We start from the raw sequence: 27,733 nt of genomic DNA on the forward strand, positions 1-27,733 counted from the left end.
GAGTGATATATGCTTCAGTAAGATTGGCTTTGTAGCATACATAGCAATGGTTATCAACTGTACCACAAAAAATAGAGGTTGTGGTGGCAGCTGCGAGGAAGTATTTGGGTGTATGAGATTTGACGTCAGAAGAGTTACAGTTGAGTGGTGGTGTCCCATCCTTCCAGTCCGTTGGCCTGCGCTAGGACTTTTCCCACTCAAGGTATAAGGGATTTATACCCAAGTCTAGTTGGTGGCGGTAATGCAACATTTATTGGATGCCAACCGCGTTAAACCACGAAGAAGAAGAAGACTCATAATAATAATAATAATAATAATAATGAAGAAGAAGAAGACGCAGACGAGCGGGGTGGAAATTGATGGGTAGGCTGAGTTTGTTTTGTCACGACCACTCGACACACCCATTTGTCAAAGTGCAACTTTGCCTATCCTATTTTAGTCTTGTTGTCATTATTATTTTCTAGCTTCAAATGTTAGCTGGCTATCGTTGTTGCTCACTGGGAACGACACATTTAGACAGCATTTTTGTATCTAAACAAATTGCTATACTTACTGTCAAATTAATAAGACAGCCGCTTAATTTAAAGGATATCCTTTCTCTCCATTCAAAGGTACAACTGAGGTAAAGACAGTTTTAAGTTGGAGATTCGACGGATATTCGCGCTTTCAAACCTCAATAGCATTCAAACCACTTGAGCCACAGACTGCAAATAAGTGTCACGATGTTGTAAAAATTGCGCACAACATTGCACAGCTATTATTTTCACGATTTTGACATTAATTCGCTTTCCAAAGCTAATAAACATGTGGAAATGTGAGCAGCATTTTGTATTCCAAGTTGAATTAGTTAGGGAGCGTAAACAAAGTACAAACTTGTTTTACATTAAAATGTCAATAGCTCCGTGGTCATGTGACCTACTAACTTCAAACAAGGTTCAGAATGTCCACTGACTACCCTTCTATACTGCACACCCTTTAGTTTGTCCATTTTCATCTCACATGGTTTTACATGATTTTTTCAAATTGTAGAATTTCAATAGCTCTTTGGTCATGTGATCTAATGACGTCAAACAAGGTTCAGAATGTCCACTGCTGACCCTTCTATATTGCACACCCTTTAGTTTGTCCATTTTCATCTCACATGATTTTACATGGATTTTTCAAAATGTACAATTTCAATAGCTCCTTGGTCATGTGACCTAATGTCTGCTGACTACCCTTCTATATTGCACTCTTGTTTGTGTACTGTAAAATCGCGCGGTGTAACGTACATTTTTCATAGTTTCGAATTTGCAATAGCTCCTTGGTCATGTCAATTACACACCTAAGAAGCATGGATATACACCCATATTGCATAACCTCTAGTCATGTATCTTCTATATTGTTGTACATTAATATTAGTTTGACAATTAGGGGGTTCAGTCCAGTGTTGTGTTTTTTCTTTAATATTTATCTACAATAATTGGTAGTTCTAAGTACTTATTTTCCCTGTTTTTTATTTGTCCACAGTATTTAACAGTGGTACACAATAGGAGAGAGACAGATAACATCTCCTTTTGTCGTTAATATCAACCATAAAGGAAAAGGGCAAAGTACGAGAGTCATGCTATTAATTGTCCAAAGCAGGGATGGAGAGTGAGCTGGTGAGGTAGGCTGCAGTGGGTTTGCTGGTCAATACATATACTGAACATGTAACCACAGTAATGGTGGCCAGTAAATCAATGAATAAAAATGTAATATTGACAAATTAAGCAGAAATTGTAGACCTTTAATCTTTTCCAACATGTCAGACACTTAACTTCAATTAAGTATGAAACATTTCAGTGTTAACTTTCTCTTTATCCCTGGTTGATGTACATTTCAGAGCCTCTTCAGTGTGGATGGGGTATAGCATACATGTTCAACAACAAAGACTGCACTTCCAGTTTGTGTTCTTTACTCTGTTGAACTCTTTTGTCTTCATTTCTAGGCACAGCACATGGAACCACCGTTGGCATGCAAAACATTCAATCAAAACAAAACGTAACACGTTACAAATAATATCAAATATCAATGCAGTATGACGAATGACAAATTAGCCATCCATTGTGTTATATCATAAATTGTCTTACATGCTGTCACTGTTGTCAAAAGATTATAAGCATGTTAAATAAGGTTACTAACCCAGTCAGTCTTTGGGCCACATCCAGGTTCTTTATCAGTGGCACACATGAAGCACTTGTTGGCTTTGGTGAACTCTGAAATCATAGGCATGAACTGAACGTATGGCTGTCCCACACAACTACATAAAAATAAAGAATTTACATTTACTTTGAATTAAATGTCATTACATACCAGACATTTTTAGTATATCCTCAGCCATTTCTTTTCGCAGTTGCTCCATGTGTTTTTGAAGGTTCCATATCAGTTTTGGAGGGGATGTTGGGGAAGTTCTGTGCAACTTCCTTGGCCATCTAAACCAAAAAATAAAATTGAGTTTTTGACCTAATTGTCACATAACAGCTAACCATTCATTATTGAAAATATAACTATCAAACCTGCATTACAAAGACCCCGCAGCTGAAGGTGTCCATGGTGTGAGTTATTTCCCCTCCTTTCCACTTTATGTCCGCCGTCGTCTTTTCCATGGCAGGATCTTCTCATTTTGAAGTATTCTCTTTTTTATGTAAAAATAATGGAATTATGATTAGTTATAGGCAAATTGATACACAAGCCACATTTGTATGCTGTTTTCCTTATCACTATAATCTAGTAGTAATTTATTAGTAGAGGTAACTTCCTTTATTCCCCATTCTACACACAGCCTAAATTATAGGCACTGAACCATTTACAGGACAATAATAAGAGTAGCATTTAGGATCCAACCCTATCACAGAGTGAATAAATGTAGAGCGTTTGTAGACTTTAAGAAAAAAATATTAAGTGACAGTATCATCAGTACGTGCTTAAAGAAAGTCACATCACAAAGATCACAGATGACAGTGCCCACCAAATCTATGACAACAGAGAATGAATTGTAAGCACCAAAGTGTTTTTGTCAAAATAATATCTGAAAATGTCAGCTGTTGAACATAATACTTCTATTTGCAATATCAATTTCTGAAATATGCAGTTGAGGAATATTCCATGTACCAACACTACATGTAAGATGGACATAAGACATTCCCACATGCAGTATTTTTTTATTTCACCTTTAATCAACCAGGTAAGCCAGTTGAGAACAAGTTCTCATTTACAACTGCGACCTGGCCAAGATAAAGAAAAGCAGTGTAACACAAACAGCAACACAGAGTTACACATGGAATAAACAAACGTACAGTCAATAACACAATACAAAAGTCTATATACGGTGTGTGCAAATGAAGTAAGATTAGGAAGGTAAGGCAATAAATAGGCCGTTGTGGTGAAATAATTACAATTTCGCAAATAAACACTGGAATGAGATGTGCAGAAGATGAATGTGCAAGTAGAGATACTGCGGTGCAAAGGAGCAATTAAAAAAAATATATAAATAAAATAAATAACAATATGGGGATGAGGTAGTTGGATGGGCTATTTACAGATGGGCTACGTACAGGTGCAATGATCTGTAAGCTGCTCTAATAGCTGATGCTTAAAGATAGTGAGGGAGATATGAGTCTCCAGCTTCAGTGATTTTTGCAATTCGTTCCAGTCATTGGCAGCAGAGAACTGGAAGGAAAGGCAACCAAAGGAGGAATTGGCTTTGGGTGACCAGTGAAATATACCTGCTGGAGCGCGTGCTACGGGTGGGTGCTGCTATGGTGACCAGTGAGCTGAGATAAGGCGGGGCTTTACCTAGCAAAGACTTATAGATGACCTGGAGCCAGTGGGTTTGGCGACGAATATGAAGTGAGGGCCAGGCAACGAGAGCATACAGGTCGCAGTGGTGGGTAGTATATGTGGCTTTGGTGACAAAACAGATGGCACTGTGATAGACTATATCCAATTTGCTGAGTAGAGTGTTGGAAGCTATTTTGTAAATGACATCACCGAAGTCAAGGATCGGAAGGATCGTCAGTTTTTACGAGGGTATGTTTGGCAGCATGAGTGAAGGAGGCTTTGTTGAGAAATAAAAAGCCGATTCTAGATTTAATTTTGGATTGGACATGCTTAATATGAGTCTGGAAGGAGAGTTTACAGTCTAACCAGACACCTAGGTATTTGTAGTTGTCCACATATTCTAAGTCAGAACCGTCCAGAGTAGTGATGCTAGGCGGGTGGGCAGATGCGGGCAGCGATCGGTTGAAGAGCATGCATTTAGTTTTACTAGCATTTAAGAGCAGTTGGAGGCCACGGAAGGAGAGTTGTATGGCATTGAAGCTCGTCTGGAGGTTAGTTAACACAGCGTCAAAAGGGCCAGAAGTATACAAAATGATGTCGTCTGCGTAGAAGTGGATCAGAGAATCACCAGCCGCAAGAGCGACATCATTGATGTATACAGAGAAAAGAGTCGGCCCGAGAATTGAACCCTGTGGCACCCCCATAGAGATAGGTCCGGACAACAGGCCCTCCCATTTGACACACTGAACTCTATCTGAAAAGTAGTTGGTGAACCAGGCGAGGCAGTCATTTGAAAAACCAAGGCTGTTGAGTCTGCCGATAAGAATGCGGTGATTGACAGAGTCAAAAGCCATGGCCAGGTCGATGGATACGGCTGCACAGTATTGTCTTTTGTCGATGGAGATTATGATATCGTTTAGGACCTTGAGCGTGGCTGAGGTGCACCCATGACCAGCTCGGAAACCAGATTGCATAGCGGAGAAGGTACGGTGGGATTCGAAATGGTCGGTGATCTGTTTGTTAACATGGTTTTCGAAGACCTTAGAAAGGCAGGGTAGGATAGATATAGGTCTGAAACAGTTTGGTCTAGAGTGTCTCCCACTTTGAAGAGGGGGATGACCGCGGCAGCTTTCCTATCTTTGGGGATCTCAGACGATAAGAAAGAGAGGTTGAACAGCCTAGTAATAGTGGTTGCCACAATTGCGGCGGATAATTTTAAAAAGAGAGGGTCCGGATTGTCTAGCCCAGCTGATTTGTAGGGATCCAGATTTTGCAGCTCTTTCAGAACATCAGCTATCTGGATTTGGGTGAAGGAGAAATGGGGGAGGCTTGGGCGAGTTGCTGTGGGGAGTGCAGAGCTGTTGACCATGTAGGGGAAGCCAGGTGGAAAGCAAGGCCAGCCGTAGAAAAATGCTGATTGAAATTCTCGATTATCGTAGATTTATCGGTGGTGACAGTGTTTCCTAGCCTCAGTGCAGTGGGCAGCTGGAAGGAGGTGCTCTTATTCTCCATGGACTTTACAGTGTCCCAGAACTTTTTGGAGTTTGTGCTACAGGATGCAAATTTATGTTTGAAAAAGCTAGTCTTTGCTTTCCTAACTGCCTGTGTATATTGGTTCCTAACTTCCCTGAAAAGTTGCATATCGCGGGGGCTATTCGATGCTAATGCAGGACGCCACAGGATGTTTTTGTGCTGGTCAAGGGCAGTCAGGTCTGGAGTGAACCAAGGGCTATATCTGTTCCTGGTTCTACATTTTTTGAATGGGGCATGCTTATTTAAGATGGTGAGGAAAGCAATTTTAAAGAATAACCAGGCATCCTCTACTAATGGGATGAGGTCAATATCTTTCCAGGATACCCGGGCAAGGTCGTTTAGAAAGGCCTGCACTCTGAAGTGTTTTAGGGAGCGTTTGACTGATGAGGGGTGGTCGTTTGACTGCGGACCCATTACGGACGCAGGCAATGATCGTTGAGATCCTGGTTGAAGACAGCAGAGGTGTATTTAGAGGACAGGTTGGTCAGGATGATATCTATGAGGGTGCCCAAGTTTACGGATTTGTGGTTGTACCTGGTTGGTTCCATGATAATTTGGGTGAGATTGAGGGCATCTAGCTTAGATTGTAGGACGGCTGGGGCGTTAAGCATATCCCAGTTTAGGTCACCTAACAGTACAAACTCTGAGGATAAATGGGGGGCAATTAACCTCTCTGGGCTAGGTGGCACCAAATCGTCCCACCTACGTAACAGCCAGTGCAATCCCGTGGCGCGTTATTCAAAAACCTTAGAAATGCAAAACGCATATAAGAAATCCTGCTATGCCCTCAGACTAACCATCAAACAGGCATAGCGTCAATATAGGACTGTGATTGAATCCTACTACACCGGCTCTGATGCTCGTTGGATGTGTCAGGGCTTGAAAACTATTATGGACTACAAAGGGAAACCCAGCCGTGAGCTGCCCAGTGACGCGAGCCTACCAGACTAGCTAAATGCCTTTTATGCTCGCTTTGAGGCAAGCAACACTGAAGCATGCATGAGAGCTCCAGCTGTTCCCAACGACTGTGATCACGCTCTCCATAGCCGATGTGTGCAAGCCCTTTAAACAGGTCAACATTAACCTCTCTCGGGTATGTGGGACGAAATCGTTCTACCTAGTCAACAGCCAGTGGAATTGAGTGGCGCGAAATTCAAAAACCTTAAAAATGCTCTAACTTCAATTTCTCAAACATATGACTATTTTACACCATTTTAAAGACAAGACTCTCGTTAATCTAACCACACTGTCCGATTTCAAAAAGGCTTTACAACGAAAGCAAAACATTAGATTATGTCAGCAGAGTACCCAGCCAGAAATAATCAGACACCCATTTTTCAAGCTAGCATATAATGTCACATAAACCCAAACCACAGCTAAATGTAGTACTAACCTTTGATGATCTTCATCAGATGACAACCCTAGGACATTATGTTATACAATACATGCATGTTTTGTTCAATCAAGTTCATATTTATATCAAAAACCAGCTTTTTACATTAGCATGTGACTAGCATGTGACTAGCATTCCCACCGAACACTGCCGGTGAATTTACTAAATTACTCACGATAAACGTTCACAAAAAGCATAACAATTATTTTAAGAATTATAGATACAGAACTCCTCTATGCACTCGATATGTCCAATTTTAAAATAGCTTTTCGGTGAAAGCACATTTTGCAATATTCTCAGTAGATAGCCCGGCATCACAGGGCTAGCTATTTAGACACCCACCAAGTTTAGCACTCATCAAAGTCAGATTTACTATAAGAAAAATGTTATTACCTTTGCTGTCTTCGTCAGAATGCACTCCCAGGACTTCTACTTCAATAACAAATGTTGGTTTGGTCCAAAATAATCCATCGTTATATCCAAACAGCGGCGTTTTGTTTGTGCGTTCAAGACACTATCCGAAAGGGTAAATAAGGGTTACGAGCATGGCGCAATTTGTGACCAAAAAAATTCTAAATATTCCATTACCGTACTTCGAAGCATGTCAACCGCTGTTTAAAATCCATTTTTATGCCATTTTTCTCGTAAAAAAGCGATAATATTCAGACCGGGAATCTGCATTTAGGTAAACAGACGAAAAAAAATAAAGCATTCGGTCAACTCGGGCACGCGCCTAAGTCCACAGTACTCTGAGCGGCCACTTGCCAAACGCGATAAAGTGTTTCAGCCAGAGCCTGCCTCGATATCGTTCAGCTTTTTCCCGGGCTCTGAGAGCCTATGGGAGCCGTAGGAAGTGTCACGTTAGAGCAAAGATCCTAAATCTTCAATAAAAACAGCCTAGATGAAACACATCTTGTCAGACAGGCCACTTCCTGCATGGAATCTTCTCAGGTTTTGGCCTGCCATATGAGTTCTGTTATACTCACAGACACCATTCAAACAGTTTTAGAAACTGTAGGGTGTTTTCTATCCAAAGCCAATAATTATATGCATATTCTAGTTACTGGGCAGGAGTAGTAACCAGATTAAATCGGGTACGTTTTTTATCCGGCTGTGTCAATACTGCCCCCTAGCCCTAACAGGTTAATTCACATACGGTGTCCAGGGCATAGCTGAGGGTTGAGGGGGGTCTGTAACAAGCGGCAACAGTGAGAGATTTATTTCTGGTAAGGTGGATTTTTAAAAGTAGAAGCTCAAACTGTTGGGCACAGACCTGGATAGCATGACAGAACTCTTTAGGCTGTCTCTGCAGTAGATTGCAACTCCACCCCCTTTGGCAGTTCTGTCTTGGCGGAAAATGTATATACATACATAGAGGCATTTTTCAGCTATGATTTTACCACTCAGAATCCAGAATGGATATGACAATGGGGCCAGCACAGGATGTAATACACCCTTACAACAATCTACTTCTTATCTGGTAAACTGCTACTATGTGTCAAGAAAAGAGCCCCAATTAGGGGTTATTGTACTCCAGTAAAAAAGGGCTGGTTTAGATTAAAAACTATTGCCCTGTGTCCCCGTTCATAGGGGCATGAGAGACTAGTCAGTGGTAGAATTGAGTTGGCACTTTATAGCCCCAAACACCCATAGACCCACAAGGTTGAGGTTACTCATGGACAGTAATTAGTCATAAAAAAATGTTTGCATTGATGCATTGTGTTTTTTAACTGTCCAAGAATAGGATCCAAAGTGTTAGGAAATATTTGTTCCCTTAAATACAAAGGATGACGTCTCTCCTCATACCTCTGGCACTTTAGTCAGACTGTGCACCACAGAGCCAATCAGGAGAGAATACATACAGGTCAACGGTGCCAATAGAAAGTCAAGGGGTGTGTCTGTGCCTTTTGGATTACTCTCTCTGTACAGATAACCCCTATGGTTGAAGTCTGCTCTGCGCATGTCTGAAAGTGACAGAGCCAGCAGCCAAGAGGTTTTCACAGTATGTCATAAAAAAAGTATTACACTTAATAATGTATGTAAAATGCTAATATGTATTACATCCAGTACAATGGAATAACTAAGATCTGAATTTGAATGCAGCGTGTTTCTTCTCTTTCTGTCCAGCAGGGTCAACCAAAAACACTTGGCCTGATGGTTCATGCAGATACTGGGGAAGCAATATAGAAACGTATTGATCCCTTAAATGATTTTACTATTAAATTACCCATATCACAACCCGCATACCTCTTCACAAAAATGTACCTAAATCAATTTTGGAAAAAGGATTTTACTCACGAAAGACGTAGGAATTTATTTTCCCAGATAGAAATAGTAGGCCATGCATCAAATAACTATTTTCATCAGAAAAACGAACCCTCAAATGCAATAATGCATTTTGTAAGTTGTCTGCAGGTGGCTTGTTGTGAATGCACTCATATCAAGTCATTATCAGGTTCTGTAAACTGTGTTCTAATACTCAACGTAGAAGGATTTGTCTTAATGTACAGTATATGAAAGTGATGCTATGAAAAGGATTCTATCACGTTATCAAGCTCACTGTGACTGACAAATCACTGCCTATTACTGTGATTAAAAAGAGCATATGAAACATTGTTTTTAATGAGGCCTACCTGTGCGCCTTCCTTTAAGAACCTCTGTTTGAACACCTCTCCTGTCCTTGATCCATACCACATACAGCCATTTGCGGATCTTTTCAGTGTCCATGTGAAAGACAGTTATTGCGAGGATGCAACATTTGTTCATAAAAAATAAATAAAAAAAACACCCATGTCAAATGAAGGCCTGCAAAGCTTACAGATTTAAGTCTAATAGCATGAGATGAAAGTACACAAACAAGAGTGTGCAATATAGAAGGGTAGTCAGCGGACATTAGGTCACATGACCAAGGAGCTATTGAAATTCTACATTTTGAAAAATTCATGTAAAACCATGTGAGATGAAATGGACAAACTAAAGGGTGTGCAATGTGTGTCTATGCCATCGGGTTAGCTACAACCAGTTTTGAAAGTATTTGGAGTAATGGTTAAAGACCTATTAAAGTTTTTCAAAATGGATGTCACTTTGTTGACGGTCCCTAACTGCTGTTGGTGGACGCAAGGAAAACTACAGGCGAATATCCAACCTGAAACTGTCTTTACCTCGGTAAAGGTACAATAGGTAAATTGCTATATCTAATGTAGCTAGCTAATAATTTTTTTCATAAACGTTATTTCTGACATTCGCCTCAGTAGCTAGCCATCCCATATATGAATGCAGCTAGCGTATGTTATGCTGCTAGCTTGTATTCATGTTTTCTTTACAACCTTGCTGCGATAACGTTAGCCAGCCATGATTGTTTACATGTTTTAGTCAAGGTCAGTTTATACAACATGTACTAGTGTAGCTATGCAATGTTATTGACCTGACTACGAACTTAGTCATCCGTGCGTGGGTGACTGACACACCCAGGCAGCCAGTTCTCTTTGACAGCAGTTGAAAACATACCTAGCAAACCTGTTGACAGTTATACATTACTGATGTTAGGTAGGTTTTCGAGGCAGTTTGTAGAATTTAAAAAAAATAATCTCCTGCAAGCAGCATTCCTTTTGTGGCAGACATATGACTCAAGCTGCCTCTTTGATCTTGCCCTAAAGGATGACACGGAAGCTAACTGCAGCCCCAGAAAGATGACCTGCACCACCCTAGGGCATGGTCAGGATGGGGCCAGATGTGCCCATGCTCAATGAATACAAGCAGGAGTTCTGGAAGCGCTTCCCTCAGATGGTGCTGGGGGGTTCCCAGCTTGAAGTTGGGCTACTGCGCCCCGCCTTATATCTATGTCAACCTGGGGGTGTTGTTCTTGACACCATGGCTGTTGGGTGGCATTGGCACGCTGCTGTGCCAGCTGCAGCTGCTGGAGGAGCTCCACGCTGCTGTGCTGTCTGGTATGCTCATGCCGGTGGCAGCAGTGGGTGTCCAGGCCCTGGCACTGTATGCAGCCTGCAGGAATGGCACAGTGGAGAGGTTGGGAGTGCCCAACTTCCTGGCTGACGAGGAGGTGGAGTTCAACTGTGTAGGCCCAGAGAGAGTGAGGTTGATCGCCCCGGGGAAGAGGTTTGGGCTGAACGTGGTGCTCCACACCATGCTGGCGGGGGCCCTCTGTGGCCTGGGGACATGGTATGTGCTCCTGGGCAGGTTAACTGCACTCTGCGGCAGTGTGGGTGTAGCCTTGGTGGTCTTTGTCCTGAGCTGGGTGACTGTGTACGGCAGAGTACTCCCTTATCAACATGGCCACAGAGATGGCCACATTCCAGGCACAGGACACCTATGAGATCACCCCACTCATCCGACCACTCTACATATTAACTTTCATAGCTGTGGACCTTGCTGATAGGTAAAAAAATAACAAAATTCATCTTAATGACTGTTTTGAAACTTATGGATATATTTTGATAGGATTGCTTACATTTTGTGATTCTTTGCTTCTTGTTTTTTTCCCCAATGCTGGTGTCCAGATTTACCGGTCCAGTGCCAGAGCTCCAGCTAACCAGTCAGGTTCTTCATGTGGTGTTCCTGGTCCTGCCTCTGCTGTTGGTGCTGGGCATGCTGTCACCTCTGGACACCCTCCTCCTTTGGGGCATGGAGTAGGCACTGGTGTTTGGTTTGGGCGGCTTTCCCATGTCCAGTAACTTTAGGTTTATTTTGCTTGCTACATCAGTTGTTTTTTTTGTCAACAGTTAGATGCTGTCTGATTATACTTAAGTCACTGATGTAGTTCCTTGAGCTCTTTACCATATGCCTGTTTCCTTGGCCTGTGTGAGCTCTTATGACTCTGTGCTCTCTGTCCTTCCTAAAGGTTGCTGGGGATGTTCGCCATATCTGCATGTGTCACTATTCGTACCTTCTTCATCCCGTCCACCATGGGTGTGGTCGTCTTCTCCATGGCCATGGAGTTTCTGCTTAGTTTAGACCTCAGACAATTTGGGGCACATTGTAGGAGGGTCCGGGGTGACCCGCGGCGACAGTGGATGGCGTAGGGGGGCATCCCCTGCCACTCCCCGCTGGTTTGGCTGGCAGTTGTGCTGCAGGGAGATGCTGCTCTACCTGGGGCTGCTGCTGGGGGCCATGGCTGAGGCAGGCCTCTTACATCACTTACTCAGTCCCTCTCAGCCCCAGAACCTGGCCAGGGGACCTCAAGCTGCTGTCAGCTACCTCCTCCTCATCCTCTTCATTGTCTGCTGGGCTCTCGGAGAGATCCAGGGAGCCTATGTTTTTGGAGGAGTGTTCCTCAACCCACTGTACCCAAGAGGAATGGCCAATGTCCGGGTGTTCAAGCAGCGCAGAAGGGGTCTCCACGTGGCTGGGGCCATCAGGAGGGTGCTGCTCAATCTGGGTGAGCTCACCTTGCAATATAGTATTGCTTTGTCATTACTGAAACATACTATTCATGCATCTTAATACATTATATTTAACAGTGACTTTGTGTTTTACATTGCAGTGTCTCCCTTTGCAATGATTGCTTTGCTGATGCTGGATGGCTCTGTTCAGCAGCTCCACACAGCCTCTCTTAGTGTGGGATTCACCCGGGCCTTCAGAGTGGTACACGGATTATTTTATGTATAACGTAAGCATGTACTGTATTTCAATCAACCAGAGTTTCTCTCTCCGGTGACCTCATGACCATTAATCCTCTGATTGTTATCAATATGATTTAAGTCATGTTGATTTGAGTAATGGGTCTTTGTGTTGTGCAGGTGTGGCAGAGCTCTGAGGATGCCCTGTTTCAGATGGTGGTGTCAGTGAGGCTGGCTGCAGTGGAAACCAGACTTCCTGGGTGGGACAGTATGGGCATAGGGGTCCAGCTCCTTCTGGTAAAAACACATTTCAGCATTCATGACATAGGCATGATCTTTTTACAGAAAAATATTTAAAGTTGAACATTTAAATTAAAGTCCTGGTTAAATCTTTAGTATCTCCCAAAACCAGAAATGCACAAAGTTTTTGTCTTTCATTGGTCAACCCAGGTGGGCCTGCTGAGTGATAGGCTGCTCCAGTTCCTGTCCAAGCTGAAGTTTGCCCTGGCTGTGCTGGTGACCTCCTGGACTGAGAAGAAACAGCGGCGTCAGTCAGCCGGGACCCTCCTGGCCCTGAACGCTTCCCTGTGCCCTCTGCTGCTCTCTGTGGTGTTCCTGTCTGCCATGATCTCTGCTCCTCTGCTGCCCCTCTTCACCCTGCCCATCTTCCGTTGGGCTTCCCTAGGCCTCAGCATAGTTGGGTTGGGCCCGTGGGCACCGCCTGCCCCTGTCCAGACTCCATCTACTACCAGCAGATGAGTGGGAGCCTGGCCTGTGCTCTGAGGAGTACCTTCACCAGGGGATCACTTTGCTTGTGGGTCTCATTCTTTCGTTTTTTTCCTCGTTTCTTATTTAAATTTTCTTCCATTCATTGGTGAACAGTGTTTTCCACTAGCGCTGGCTGTCGGCTAAACAGCCGATTAGACTTATTTTCAGCCGGCAAACTTTTTCCACTTAACTAGGCTACTTAAGTCAGACGAGCCCTCTCACGCTACAATGAACGATATGTATCTTCTAGCGATCTATTGATAGGACAGGTGCCTGTCAGTCACAAAGCGAGCGATGACAGGGAAACAATGCTGGTTTGACAGTCTGCTGTGGGCAGTGCGATTTGTGTGCGCTGAGGTTCGGTTGGTTGTAGTCAAATTTATTTACACAGAGGAAGGGGAGAGCATGATGCTTTGAGTGAATTTCAGGGCTCTACGATGTGACCATTATACTTGCATATGCGCCTATAAGTAGATGCGTACAAACTGAAAAAGTAAGCTTAAGTATGAGCACTTGCGAGTTGTGATTTATAGCATCGACAAAAAATCCAGCCGTAGCTATTTAATGTCTTTGCCATTTTGTTTCATAGCTGGTAGCTAATCTCACAAAGAACCATAGAAATAAGAATGATTTATTTCTATACAAAGACCTATGTAGAGTCCCATATATCCCAACTTGCGCGCAACAGTGCCTTGGCCGCAGCAACAGTGCCTGGGGCGCTGTGCGCACTGAAATATAGATTTTTATAAGTGCACAACCATAGAAGTTGGTCGAATTTACCAAAAAGTCTACTAAAGTGTGACTTTGTCCTTGTGTTTCTTGGCTATTTACATTGTTTTGTTCACACGCTAGGTTGTTATTCAATGTTTGTTTGAGCTTGCTCAACTGGTACCTTTGCTAGTATGTCGGAAAATCTCAGTCAGACATGTGAATCCCACCATTACCACGGTAAAGGCCCACCCCTTAGACAGGCTCAGAGACAGTTTATCTACAAACCGTCAGACTGCTGAACACTTCAACTGGACTGACCACCTGCTCTGATTCTCTGCTCCTTAGCACACAGACACATTTACAGTGCATTCGGAAAGTATTTAGAACCCTTCACTTTGTTACAGCCTTATTCTAAAATTAATTAAATACTTCCACCCCCCGCCCCTCAATCTACACACAATACCCCATAATGACAAAGAAAAAACAGGTTAAGACATTCAATTTACAAACATGTAAATAAGCTGTTTTTTTTTTTTTAAGTATTCATACCCTTTGCTATGACTCAATTGAGCTCAGGTGCATCCTGTTTCCATTGATTATCCTTTGTACAACTTGATTGGAGTCCACCTGTGGTAAATTAAATTGATTGGACATGATTTGGAAAAGGCACACACCTGTCTATTTAAGGTCCCACAGATGACAGTGCATGTCAGAGCAAAAACCAAGCCATAAGGTCGAAGAAATTGTCTGTAGAGCTCCGAGACAAGATTGTGTCAAGGCACAGATCTGGGGAAGGCTACCAAAACATTTCTGTAGCATTGAAGGTCCCCAAGAACACAGTGGCCTCCATTTTTAAATGGAAGAAGTTTGGAACCACCAAGAAGCTTCCTAGAGCTGGCCTCCCGGCCAAACTGAGCAATCGGTGGAGTAGGGCCTTGGTCTTGGTGGCAGCATCATGCTGTGAGGATGTTTTTCAGCAGCAAGGACTGGGAGACTAGTCAGGATCAAGAGAAAGATGAACGGAGCAAAGGCCAGAGATCCTTGATGAAAACCTGCTCCAGAGCACTCAACCTCCGACTGGGGCGAAGGTTCACCTTTCAACAGGACAACGACCCCAAGCATAAAGCCAAGACAACGCAGGCTTCAGGACAAATGTCTGAATGTCCTTGAGTGGCCCAGCAAGAGCATGGACTTGAACCCGATCGAAAATCTCTGGAGAGATCTGAAAATAGCTTTGCAGCAATGCTCCCCAGAATGGGAGAAACTCCCCGAATACAGGTGTGCCAAGCTTGTAGAGTCATACCCAAGAAGACTCGAGGCTGTAATCGCTGCCAAAGGTGCTTCAACAAAGTACTGAGTAAAGGGTCTGAATACTTATGTAAATGTGATGTTTTAAAAAATTATACAAATTAAAAAATCTAAACCTGTTTTTGCTTTGTCATTTAAAAAAATAAAAAATAAAAAGTTATATATATATATATTTCACCTTTATTTAAACAGGTAGGCTAGTTGAGAACAAGTTCTCATTTGCAACTGCGAACTGGCCAAGATAAAGAGTAGCAATTCGACACATACAACAGAGTTACACATGGAATAAACAAAACATAGTCAATAATACAGTAGAACAAAAGAAAACAAAAAGTCTATATACAGTGAGCGCAAATGAGGTAAGTTAAGACAAAAAAAAAAAAAATAGGCCATGGTGGCGAAGTAATTACAATATAGCAATTAAACACTGGAATGGTAGATGTGCAGAAGATGAATGTGCAAGTAGAGATACTGAGGTGCAAAGGAGCAAGATAAATAAATACAGTATGGGGTATTGTGTGTAGATTGCTGAGAACCCCCCCCCCCCAATTTAATCAATTTTAGAAGAAGGCTGTAACATAACACATTTTGGAAAAAGTGAAGGGGTCTGAATACTTTCCAAATGCACTGTAGTTCGGCAAAAACTTAAAACTGGGGAGGCCTGGCTTGTTACTTTTTCTATTTGGCTTGCGACTCCAGGTACTTTGATATAACTGTTTAATAATTTCTAGACATGACTTTGTAGCTTATAGAAGATTCAATGTATGCAATCCTTAAAGAAAAATTTGTCATAACATAATAACTAGTGGGGTGTGTGGGGACCGTATTCAGGGTGACACAACATGTACAAAATGATAATGGCGAGGTAAACATTACATTTACACCGGCAGTAACGTTGTCAGACTTCCTTATTTACCCACACTTTACAGTATACATTACATACTGCATTAGGTGTTGGGCATATGGTTTCAGTTTAATCTTTAACCCGAATTGTTGGGAGAAGTCATTCATTTTCCAACCACAAGCAGTTAGAACAGAACACCATAGTGCACTCAAGGTGTTACAGCTCCGTGTCCTCATGGTTTTTTTTTTTTTTTACTTACTGTGTATGTTGACTCAATCGCAGTGACAGTGAACTTTTAGATTGGTCGAGCAGGGAATGTATGCAGATGAAAGAGCCGGGCGGGCGGAGCCTTTTATGGTTTCATATTAAGAGGAATGTTGTTGTGAGTTGCTCAGTAGAGCCGCCGGCAGTAATGTAAGCTTGCAGGATCCAGTTGTGGTTCCCGAGAAGTGACCCGAACAAAATCGCTCTGATCTGTATTCATTACATCCAAATGTTTCAACACCATTAACCTCATAATACTCTAAAGCCAGCCAGAGCTTCTTCCAAAAAATGTGTTCAGTGCTCTATTTGCTGTCAGGAGGGGGCAAGGAAAAAACTGAGCAAGTACAAGCTTAATTATTTATTGATTGACTACTCAAAACAGAAACAGAAAAAAATTGCTACGGTAATGTCATCACTCAATCTTATTGTTTTCTTGGCTAACTGGGGGTGCCTGAGCTGTGATGTATAATTTAGGCTAAGCTCTTGTTGGGCATGCTATACCCAGTAGAAAGAGGAGAGTTTGTAGTGTAGTGTTTTTTTTTCCTTCCCTTTGCCCCCTCTGTGACATTGGGGGCTGTGCATCAGTGAACATTGAGCGGGAGCGGAGAACGCACAGCGTGTCATTTCCCATCGCGAGGCAGCGTCGGTGACTATTCCGAGACGCCGCTTTAGGATATGACATTATCCTTGAGAACACTAGTCAAACTTAAACGAAAGCAACCATCGCTCTGCCACTACAATTTCACTAACAATGTCTGTCCGCTCTCCCCTTTGTCGACCAAAAATGAAATGCCCCCACGTACAAATTCCCCAAGTCTACTCCCATGAGAGGAATGAATATTTAGAGACTAATGGAAAGCCGAGGAATAGAAGGAATTCACTATTTAGATCTGTGCAGTCAGCCAGTTTAAACTGTATCATGACCTTCATCTACAACTGAAATGGTAAATTAATCCGACAGCCAAGTTATCCACAGCCGAAAGACTCACTACTGATGCAAAATAAAAGGGTTCTGTGACCAGGGGGAACTTATCTATGTATATACTCCAAGCTTTTTCATCTTCAGCCCTCAGAGGACAGCATCACTTGACTGCATGTCCTATAATAATTTACCACTGGTATGACTGTGACCAAGTATAACACCACTCAAAGGCTGCTATGAGAATATGCTATGAATAGGGACATGAGGCGTAATGGAATCAGCCTTCCCCAAAATCTTAGCTGTGGATAGGTGTATGAAGAAGCTGATAGGCCTACATTTGATTTCTTTCCTCCCCTCTGAAGGTTCTCTGGCTCCCACTTCCTGGGTCGCTTCCAGGACACCGCATGGTTTTGGATCATGATCTTGGAGAGAGGATATGGCGACTGCACGGTCAACATCAAGGTACTGGTTCATTAATGGTTAAGTGTTTGAATCACTCATTTGTGGTTAACTCATTTGACCATTTTGTTTCAGGGTCTGGAGCTGCAGGAGACATCGTGCCACACAGTGGAGGGTGGATGAGGTGTTTGAGGGGGCATTTGAGCACCCTGGTCTCAACCAGGGGTTAAACCTGCACTTGGGCAGTGCCCTCACCCCATGTGCTGCCCTGCCTGTCCGTGTCTACTCTGATGCCCGAAATGTGCTTTTGGGTATCATTGACTCGCTTGACCTGAGGAAGCTCCAGGATGACTTCCTGAAGGCCCTGGTGTGGCTGCTGCTGAGGAACTCTGTCCAGAGACATAAGACTTTCACTGGTGACACCGAGGAGGGGACAGGGGAAAAGGGAAGTAAGTCCCAGCCCTCCCATCTTGGCCAGTCAACTGTCACCCAGCCTGCAGAGGCTGTCATGGTGGAGTCCGTCTCCTCTCTCAAGTTTAGACGGGACAGCTCCAGTTTGACCTCCTTCGGTGACTGGTCAGATGAGGATGACCTGTTTGGGGCTCAGCCAGCCAGGAGGACGGTGGTGCTGGTAAGTACGGAGGCCCAGCTGGGGGACACAGTGCTCCACACCAGCCCCTCACTGCCAAGCTCTGTGGAGATGGACAGTAGGTTTGAAAACATGGCCCTCTCGTCCCTCCAGCCTCTGGGGCTCCCGGCTGTGGATAAGGGCAGGAACCCTGAAGTATCCCCCACAGAGTCCTCCGGCATCTTGGCCCATGCAAACTTCAGCTGCCCCCACACTGAGCTGTTCAGTCTGCCCCCTGGGTGGAGGACATCCCCCTTATCATCCCGGTTGCAACAGCCCTATGCTTTTGTTCCATGAGGAGTGGTTTTCGGTTCACTCTGGGGCAGTTGGTGCTGTCCATTCAGGACAAGGCTTTGGAAGATGTGACCAAAGCCCTGAAGGAGGATGAGGAGCTGAGGGACCTGTCATGCCTCATCTCCCTGGGGGCAGTCTGCCTTTACCAGCCCCAGCTATGTCTACAGGGTCTACTGTAGGGACGTGCCTTGGACAGAGGGGCTGGAGTGGCTCTCTGAAAACAAAGAACTTTACCAGCTTGCACTTAAGGCTTTCAGGTAAAGAGGGCAGGGGTGAAACATGGGTGTAGCTGTTACCCAACATAGGCAATCTAAAATGTATATACTGGATGTGTGTTACACATATTCAATGTTGCTATCCAAAGCTTGTCCCTGTAACTGATCTATTTACCTGCAGGTACAGTTCCTCTTCTCTTCCTCTTCTCACCGGCCATGACCTCACCCTGGTAACCAAACTACACCTGTGTTTCTGTTACCTTACTAACTCACAGGGTTCTCACTACAGTAACCCAACAAACAACTGATGAACTATTAACATTGCTTAAATTGTTTGTTTGTATAGAGTGTTTGGTGTGGTCTTTGGGGTGTGTGTATTTTAAACTGAGCTAGTGGTCAGTACAGTAAGTGACCTCTACCTGCCTGTCACTACAGAGCACTTACACAGGGCTAGTTCAGGTAGGCTGTCTGAATGAGGTGGTGGTGCGTGGCCAGTGGGCTAACCTGTCCTGGGACCTGCTCTACGCCACCAACGATGATGAGGAGCACTTCAGCATCCAGGCCCACCTCATCATGCTGAGGAACCTTACTGTCCAGGCAGCCGACCCCCCTCTGGGGTACCCCATCTACTCCTCTGTCCCCCTGCACCTCCCCTGCTTATAACCCCAACCCCTTGTTGGGATACGCCATCTTCACCGACTCCCCTATACCCACCCTGCCTCTGGTTTGCCTAACTTTAATCACTGGGTAAGCCCAATGTTGTGGCCTGTATATGTAACTCATCTAGGGGTCGGCAACAAGCCAAAACTGGCCCGCAATTAATTTTTGGCCCCAAAAAGTTTTGTAAAATACAAGATTCAATGTATTTGGGGGATTTTAGTTTGAAAAAATACTATAATCACTAGAAATTAAAAAAAAAAGTTTCATTTAGGAAATCTGTTCCAGTGTTCCTACAAATAAAAACAGGTGCTCGTGTCTCAATGTATGTAATACTTTTTTGCTAAATTCAATCTCTTTTGGGCTTAGTTGTGGTCAATTTGCAGTTTACAAGTTATAATTATTTTGCGTCCCCTCGGCAAAAATTGGCCCGCAGCTGAATCTAGTCGGCTACCCCTGCACTAGGGTATCTTAGGAAAGTACCTGGAAGGCAGATTAAAACAAATGGTTTCATTCATGCAGGAGCGACATTACCAAAAGTGTGTCCCGTGTGGCTCAGTTGGTAGAAAATGTAAATGTAGAGCATGGTGTTTGCAACGCCAGGGTTGTGGGTTCGATTCCCACGGGGGACCAGTACGGAGAAAAAAAAAGGATGAAATGTATGCATTCACTACTGTAAGTCGCTCTGGATAAGAGCGTCAGCTAAATGACTAAAATGTAAATGTAAAAATGTGTGTTACTAGTTCAAACAACGAAATATCAGCTTTCTGGAGAAAAAAATATATATTTACATGGGATATAATTGTTCAGAATACATTTATCATTCTGGAAAAAACAATTGTATCATGTGTAAATTAAATTTAAATCAGATACAACCACCTTCCCCCGAAGAGGACAGCCAACACAGTGCCAATTTCATGATAAACCTATTTAGCAAATGTTTTCCCTCAAATACAGTTATGTAATGCTCCCAAAGGAAAAATGGGACAAAGATTTAGCTTTTTATTATTATTCACTGTTAAATTCAAGGATGTGCCTTTTGGTTGGTCTTTATTTTGCTATCATTTCGTTTACAGTTCACTTGTTTTTAAGACTAATTAATGTTCTCTTGTACATACTGATGTGTGTATTTGAATTATAATGTATATACACTTATAATAAAGTTTACAAAGAAACCTGATAGCCTATTGTTTAACTGGAGATTGGTCAGTGCTATAGACATTCATCACAGATCTGTGGGGAGTGCATTAATCATACTCCACCTATCAGACAATCTCATCAATTTTAATGTTCCTCCTTATTCTGAAATACTCCCCCCCCCCCCCCCATCAACTGAGTCAGCCTGGACACATCCTAATTTCATAGGCTAGAGGAAAATCTTCAATGTTTCTATTTCCACCCTCATCCCTATTCTTCTGCTTTGTGAGGAAGGCTGTCCTAAAACATTTTCCTTTCAGCTAAAAATGAGACAATTGCTTCCAGGTTCAAGTTAACCCAATTGAAGGTGGAGCTCAAGCATTTGGAATGCCTTTCAGGAAGACTTGGGCTTTGTGAAGTAAGCAGAGTCTGCGTCCTGTAAAACAAAGCTTAACTTTAAAGTTATGTTTTTCCGACTAAAGAAAATCTGTAGCACAGGCAAAATAAACATTTTACATTCTGGGGAGACGCTCTGTCACTCAAGAAGTTAAGGCATCAGAACATGGACTTGTCAACAGGATGATGTGGGAATAGGTCATATCTCAGTTTAATGAAAGGTGACTGATTCTACTTCATCCATATGTCCTGAGGCCGATCTTGCTTCATTGTCTGTTTTAGGTGTCTAGATTTCAAACACTGTTCATTGACAGATGAAGAATTAAAACCTGCAAACTCACTAAGTTGCCTTTGCCTTTCCTCAGTCTGTATTTTCTCTTTGTATACTTGTTTTAATATATTGACCAAACCTTCTTGAGCATTCCAACTAAACCACAGTGGTTGGGCGACATTGTCCATCCAAATCCTTCCTGACACAAATGTCTGGTCAGTCAGAAAATGACCTTGCTGCGTGGCTCTCAGCTGTCCAGCAGAGGCCACCAGACGTAGAAGTAGGTAAGTCAGTCACTGCCACTGGGAAGCAGTCATGCCCACTGCTATACCCTGGCCAGTGTGGCCACCCCCTTCTCTTTATCAGGCTAAAGCAAGGTCAGTAACAGCTGAGCCCCCTAGCTGTTAAGAGACAGCTCTAAATAGAGTCTGCTTTACTCAAGTATTTGACTGTTCACACAGTTAGTGTCCCCTTATTCCTGGCCTGGTAAGGCAAGGTTAACCTTAGAGAATGTGAAAGCAAGGCCATGCATAAACGATGCCTAGTGCAGGGATGGGCAATTCCAGTCCTCTAGGGTCTGATTGGTGTCACTTTTTCCCCATCCCCATCTAACACACCTGACTCCAATAATCAAATAATCATGATCTTCAGTATAGAATGCAATTAGTTTAATCAGCTATGTTTGCTAGGGATGGGAGGGAAAGTGTGACACCACTCCAGCCCAGAGAACTGGAGTTGCCCATCCCTGGCCTAGTGTGTTTCACCCACCTCGTCCTTGTGTACCCCCAACAGTACACATTTTTGTTGTAGCCCCAGACAAACTAACCTGATTCAACTCGTTGAGGACTTGATTAGTTGACAAGTTGAATCAGGTGTGCTTGTCCGGGGCTTCAACAAAAATGTGTACTGTTGGGGGTACTGGAGGAGACGAGTTGGGAAACACCGCTCTATGGAATACACTGAGCTCTGAGTTATGATCATTCTATAGGCAAAACTGTAACAATATATATTATGCAGCTCAGAAAACACATTCTTAAGCAAAATCATGTTGCGAGACCTACAGAGTACCAATACTAACCAGGCCAGCCTTGAAGTTCTGCACCCTCTTCCTGCCCAGCACATCAGTGATGAACCAGGCCCAGGTGGGAGCATACTGCCACACATAGTAGAACAGCAGAAAGGGCTGCTGGGCAATCCACATCTCCTTGGTGCCATTGGCTATACCCACCAGGATGAGACGCACACAACGACTAGTGACCATCTTGTGTTGCTGGTCCCCAGCAGTGAGAATGGCCTTAGATATGGAAGGGATAAGACAGGAAATTAATGTCAACACTCATACAAGAATGTTCAGTTCAATGGAAGTTAAATCATACTTTAATGACAATTATTTGAAAGACCAATGGCTTTCCCATGAATGCGTTTGTGACATCTTGACAATAACAAAATGTGATGCAATTGCAACATGTCCAATGTCAATGTAAAATTAAGCATGAATTCAGCAATTATGTGAATAAAAATTATAACAAATTGGAAGCAAAACCCACCTTTCCCACTTCTTCTGTGAAAGCATTCTGGACTATCTGTGACTGTACAGGCCCTGGACATACTGTGCTGATGAGTATCCTTGGGTATTCAGTCAGCTCTGTTCGAAGAGAATTGAAGAAGCCCTATGGAAAAAGTAGATGATCATCTCAAGATCTTAATCAATTTATCAATCTAGATGTTGTACAACTACAAATGGGCAGAGGGTAGCCCATGATTGCTCTCACCTGAAGAGCGTGTTTACTGGCAGAGTATCCTGTTGCCAGAGGTGCCCCAGCCAGGCCGACCACACTGCTTACAGTAACTACACTGCCCGACCCTCGCTGCGTCATGTGGGGCAACACCTGCTTGGTAAGTGACACTGTGCCCAGGAAGTTGAGCTCCATCAGCGCCTGGTACACATCCACACTGGTTTCCAGGCACAGAGAACGCTGGCTGCGGCCACCATTGTTAACCAGGATGTCAATCTAAATGGGAATAGTGCAGAGGTAGACCGGAACAAAGCAAGCCATGTATCACCAATTATCTTATTCTTCAAAGGAATTCATTGAATTAATGAATTCATGATACACTGGTAACAGAATCAAGACTTGGTTGTGAACATTTCTGCCAAAGGTATAATCAAAACACAGTTCACAAGTGGAAACAACCTCATGCCTCAGAATAAGAGAACACGTCTAATAAGACGGCACTAATACTGGACTTAGCCTTGAATTGCATTTTCATGTTCAGCATGTGCATAATTTGCCTTTGGGAGCTGGTTTGTAGTAAGCTAGTCTGATTAATCAGGCTGTAATACACAATGAATTGGTATATACAGCAAGAAACATTTGTGTACAAAATCGTTGACAGTAAATGTTCTTTACAAACCAGAATATTGAATAAAATTACATGTGAACCTACTCTACTGGTTGTCTGTGCGATTTGTCCTTCAGCTGCACAAAATTTTAGACAAAATATCCACAGGAAAGTTTTGGATTAGTGACTTTTTAGACAGCCGGTAGGTATATAGTTTGGTACAATTAAAATGGTATATTCTGAATCAGGGGAGGATGGAGAACAATCCACACCTCAGTAAAGAACAATATACCTACCGGCTCTCTAAAAAGTTGGGTAAACAATACTTTGCTGTGGACATTTTGTCTCAGAGACAACCGGTAGAGTAAGTTTAAATGTAATTTTATTTAACATTCTGGCTTGCAAGGAACATTTAAATTTTTTTACACAAATGTTTCAGGCTGTATATACCAATTATTTGTGTATTACAGCCTGATTAAATCAGACTAGTAGTGAGCATGTCTGTTGAATATAATGTATTGTCTTATAAATAAAGCCAGTCTGGTTAGACTATTAAGTAAATGCGAAGAAAGTATGTCCTTCATCAGTGGTTTCCAAACTGAGGGGGTCGGCAGGGGATCAAGCCACGGTGGGAACCACACATGCAGAGATCTTCCGTTCACCTACTCTGCATCTCACAAAGACACGGCGGTTGGAATCAAAAATGTGAAATTTGGACTCATCAGACCAAAAGGACAGATTTCCACCGGTCTAATGTCCATTGCTTGTGTTTCTTGGCCCAAGCAAGTCTCTTGTTATTATTGGTGTCCTTCAGTAGTGGTTTCTTTGCAGCAATTTGACCATGAAGGCCTGATTCACGCAGTCTCCTCTGAACAGTTGATGTTGAGATGGGTCTGTTACTTGAACTGTGTTAAGCATTTATTTAGGCTGCAGTTTCTGAGGCTGGTAACTCTAATGAACGTATCCTCTGCAGCAGAGGTAATTCTGTGTCTCTTCCTTTCCTGTTGGCGGTCTTCATGAGAGCCAGTTTCATCATAGCGCTTGGTGGTTTTTGCGACTGCACTTGAAGAAACTTTCAAAGTTCTTGACATTTTCCAGATTGACTGACCTTCATGTCTTAAAGTAATGATGGACTGTCGTTTCTCTTTGCTTATTTGAGCTGTTCTTGCCAAAATATAGACTTGGGCTATCTTCTATATACCACCCCAACCTTGTCACAACACAACTGATTGGCACAAACACAGTAAGAAGGGATGAAATTAGAGTGTCTAGTTTGAGAAACAGACACCTCACAAGTCCTCAACTGGCAGCTCCATTAAATAGGACCCACAAAACACCAGTCTCAAAGTCAACAGTGAAGAGGTGACTCCAGGATGCTGGCCTTCTAAGCAGAGTTGCAAAGAAAAAGCCATCTCAGACTGGCCACAAAAAAAGCTTAAGATAGGCAAAAGAACAGACACTGGACAGAAGAACTCTGACTAGAAGGCCAGCTTCACTGTTGACGTTGAGACCGGTGTTTTGCGGGTAATATTTAATGAAGCTGCCAGTTGAGGACTTGTGAGGCGTCTGTTTCTCAAACTAGACACTCTAATGTACTAGTCCTCATACTCAGTAGTGCACTGGGGCCTACCACTCTTTCTATTCAGGTTAGAGCCAGTTTGCTCTGTTCTGTGAAGGGAGTATTTCACAGCGTTGTGTGAGATCTTCAGTTTCTTGGCAATTTCTCAATGATCTGCCTTCATTTCTCAGAACAAGAATAGACTGATGAGTTTCAGAAGAAAGTTAATTGTTTCTGGCCATTTTGAGCCTGTAATCAAACCCACAAATGCTGATGATCCAGAAACTCAAATAGTCTAAAGAAGGCCAGTTTTATTGCTTCTTTAATCAGTACAACAGTTTTCAGCTGTGCTAACATAATTCCAAATGGGTTTTCTAATGATCAACTAGCCTTTTAAAATGATAAACTTGGATTATTGGATAAATTTGATGTTATTTTAATGGGATTTTAAGTTAGTTCAATTTAACTCAGTGTCTGATCATTTCCACTTGATTGATTGAGATAGATAGATATATCTATATATACATACATACATACATACACACAAAACAATTTCAAGGAACTCAGTCCAGCTTCAAACTGAACGCACAAGGTGCAACTTCAAAATTGGGTAGTGAATCATCAGTTCCTCTTGTCATGTTAGTCATTGCATAAACCCCCCCCCGAGTGAAAATGTTTGGGAAACGCTGTCCGACATGACTAATGCCTGGTTACTTCTTCAACCTTGATTGAGTGGTTAATCAAGTGGAAATGATCAGACACTGAGTTAAATTGAACTAACTTAAAATCCCGATAAAATAAAGAGCGATAAGGGAGAGTTATTACAAATTATCAAGTGCAGTGGTCTTACATTGCCAAAGTGCCGGATAGCAGTTTTCATTTTTGCCTCATGGGATGCTCTCTCCAGCAAATCAAGTGGAAGAACAAGAATATCCTTATCTTTCAAGTTGGAGCGCTCTTGGGAAAGAAAAATGAAAAATGCTGTTAACTGGTCTGCAAATGAAAGGGCTAGGTGTATAGAACCAAACGTACTACTGTGACTGCATTGAAGCAGTAGGCTATGTAATTTATAATTCTTAACAGTAAAGAGAATTTCATTAGACGAGATTACTATCACACTCACCCAAACAGTGAAGTTTCACCCTATCCAACTGATCCACACGGCGAGCAGATAGAATCAGACGAGACCCACATCCAGCTAGTTGGTAAGCCAGCTCCTCCCCTATGCCACTGGAGGCTCCTGTGACCCACACCACCAGTCCTTTCAACTTGGTCTCTAGAAAACAAGCAGTAGATTGTGTTACTTTTCACAGGAAAAACTGAGAAACAGTACTACAACCTTGTTTGAGGAGGGTGGTTAACAGTCATATTGTGCCATAGGGTTGTAGCAGTCATATTCACCATCACCTGGTTTCTCCAACCATTATAGAACAGGTCCTTCCACGTTGTTGCAATTTCCCCCTATTGGCCCTTGAGGGCAAGCAACCAATGTAATACAAAGATACATTTTGTTTATATGACAAATTCTGTAGTCTGACCTCTCTGGATCTCCAGATGTTCCATATCATTGCTGTTTTGCAACATTGTGTGGACATTGCTGTTCAAATCTGAAGGAGATCCTGAGGTCAAAGTCTGCTTGGTGCTCAGACTACAGAACGTGTCATCAAAACAACCATGGTATTACATTGGATGGATTCTTCAACATACTGTAACGACCCTGGGTTTATAAGCGCGGAAATCGACGATAGCGCGATCGGACCCTGCATTCACGACAGTGCGTGTGCTTGGCCGGTGAGTGCGTTCCTGTAAGAGTCGCAAGCTAGCGCGAGGACGCGCTCTTTGAAAGGAGGGAGTAGTGTAATGACCCTGGGTTTATAAGCGCGGAAATCGACTCTGCCGCTTGAACATACTTTTGCGGTACAGTCGATAGCGCGCCGGACTTCGGACTTCAAGGTCGAGGGTTCGAGACCTGCTCCCTTCTATTTCATTACAATACATTTACATTTTAGTCATTTAGCAGACGCTCTTATCCAGAGCGACTTACATTGCATACATTTGTTTTTCTTCCGTACTGGTCCCCCGTGGGAATCGAACCCACAACCCACCATGCTCTACCAACTGAGCCACACGGGACCATGGATCTGCACTGAAACAATGTAGGAATAAAAGTGAGAGCAACGTGTTACAGTCTATATTGAAAGATTGACTCCTCGTACATTGCCACATTGTGGCGACTGCCTTGAGTTATTGGTCAATACAAGTTAATTAAGGGACAGGTGTGTTACCTGGCTTGCTCCCAAACAAGGTTGCCCATAGTAAGGTCAAGTCAGCGTCCGCAAATATGAAGCACACAAACTGTACAAGCAAGTAAACTGCAATTCCTGTGAGCAACGTCACGCCCAAATCCATAGTCTTCTGGCTTGTGTGAAAATGTTATGAAAGTCGCAGAACAAGAACAACATGTATCTGCGCTCCAGCGTGTAAAAAAAACCCGCTGAAAAACATCAATTGCCCGGAAGCGACTATAATAGAAACAAAAACACTTCCGGTTACAGTTTACTCTATTAGAAGATATTAAAGACAGATTTAGAATTTTGAAATATATGTCAGGATAAATAGACATTGTTCATGCTGATATTTGGAGCACTGTGCCGCTTTAATAGAGACAGAGAGTGATAAAAGATAATGTGACTGAAAGAAATGTATTTGTGAGAA

The 27,733-nt window shown here is 42.9% G+C and overlaps 2 protein-coding genes across 4 annotated transcripts; one reads left to right on the top strand and one right to left on the bottom strand.

Moving 5' to 3' along the window:
* Nucleotides 1-20,488, top strand: LOC106610921 (pecanex 4). Its single transcript, XM_045723508.1, is given in 14 exon segments — nt 1-363; nt 10,384-11,123; nt 11,245-11,373; nt 11,586-12,122; nt 12,228-12,353; nt 12,484-12,600; nt 12,754-12,970; nt 12,973-13,117; nt 17,483-17,582; nt 17,655-17,689; nt 17,691-18,420; nt 18,423-18,574; nt 18,576-18,698; nt 18,838-20,488. Coding segments are annotated over 10 exon segments (1,836 nt in total). The 5' UTR covers nt 1-363; nt 10,384-11,123; nt 11,245-11,373; nt 11,586-12,122; nt 12,228-12,263; the 3' UTR covers nt 18,965-20,488.
* Nucleotides 1,748-27,534, bottom strand: dhrs7 (dehydrogenase/reductase (SDR family) member 7). Of its 3 annotated transcripts, XR_006770972.1 has the most exons (10): nt 27,304-27,534; nt 26,142-26,294; nt 25,869-25,975; nt 22,890-23,129; nt 22,665-22,787; nt 22,196-22,411; nt 2,538-2,656; nt 2,335-2,453; nt 2,164-2,237; nt 1,748-1,965 (listed from the first exon to the last, which is right to left on the bottom strand). XR_006770972.1 is itself a non-coding variant. In XM_014210736.2 (7 exons), the coding sequence occupies exons 1-7, from the start codon at nt 27,425-27,427 to the stop codon at nt 20,845-20,847; spliced, it is 1,005 nt and encodes a 334-aa protein (XP_014066211.1). In that variant the 5' UTR covers nt 27,428-27,534; the 3' UTR covers nt 20,302-20,844. The 3 variants fall into 3 exon arrangements, 1 of the variants encoding a protein (XP_014066211.1); XR_006770971.1 differs by having other exon boundaries at nt 2,164-2,453; XM_014210736.2 differs by lacking the exons at nt 1,748-1,965; nt 2,164-2,237; nt 2,335-2,453; nt 2,538-2,656 and adding an exon at nt 20,302-20,886.
* Between the last annotated feature and the right edge of the window lie 199 nt (nt 27,535-27,733).

This window comes from Salmo salar, chromosome ssa09 (assembly GCF_905237065.1).
Source record: "Salmo salar chromosome ssa09, Ssal_v3.1, whole genome shotgun sequence".
NCBI lineage: Eukaryota > Metazoa > Chordata > Actinopteri > Salmoniformes > Salmonidae > Salmo > Salmo salar.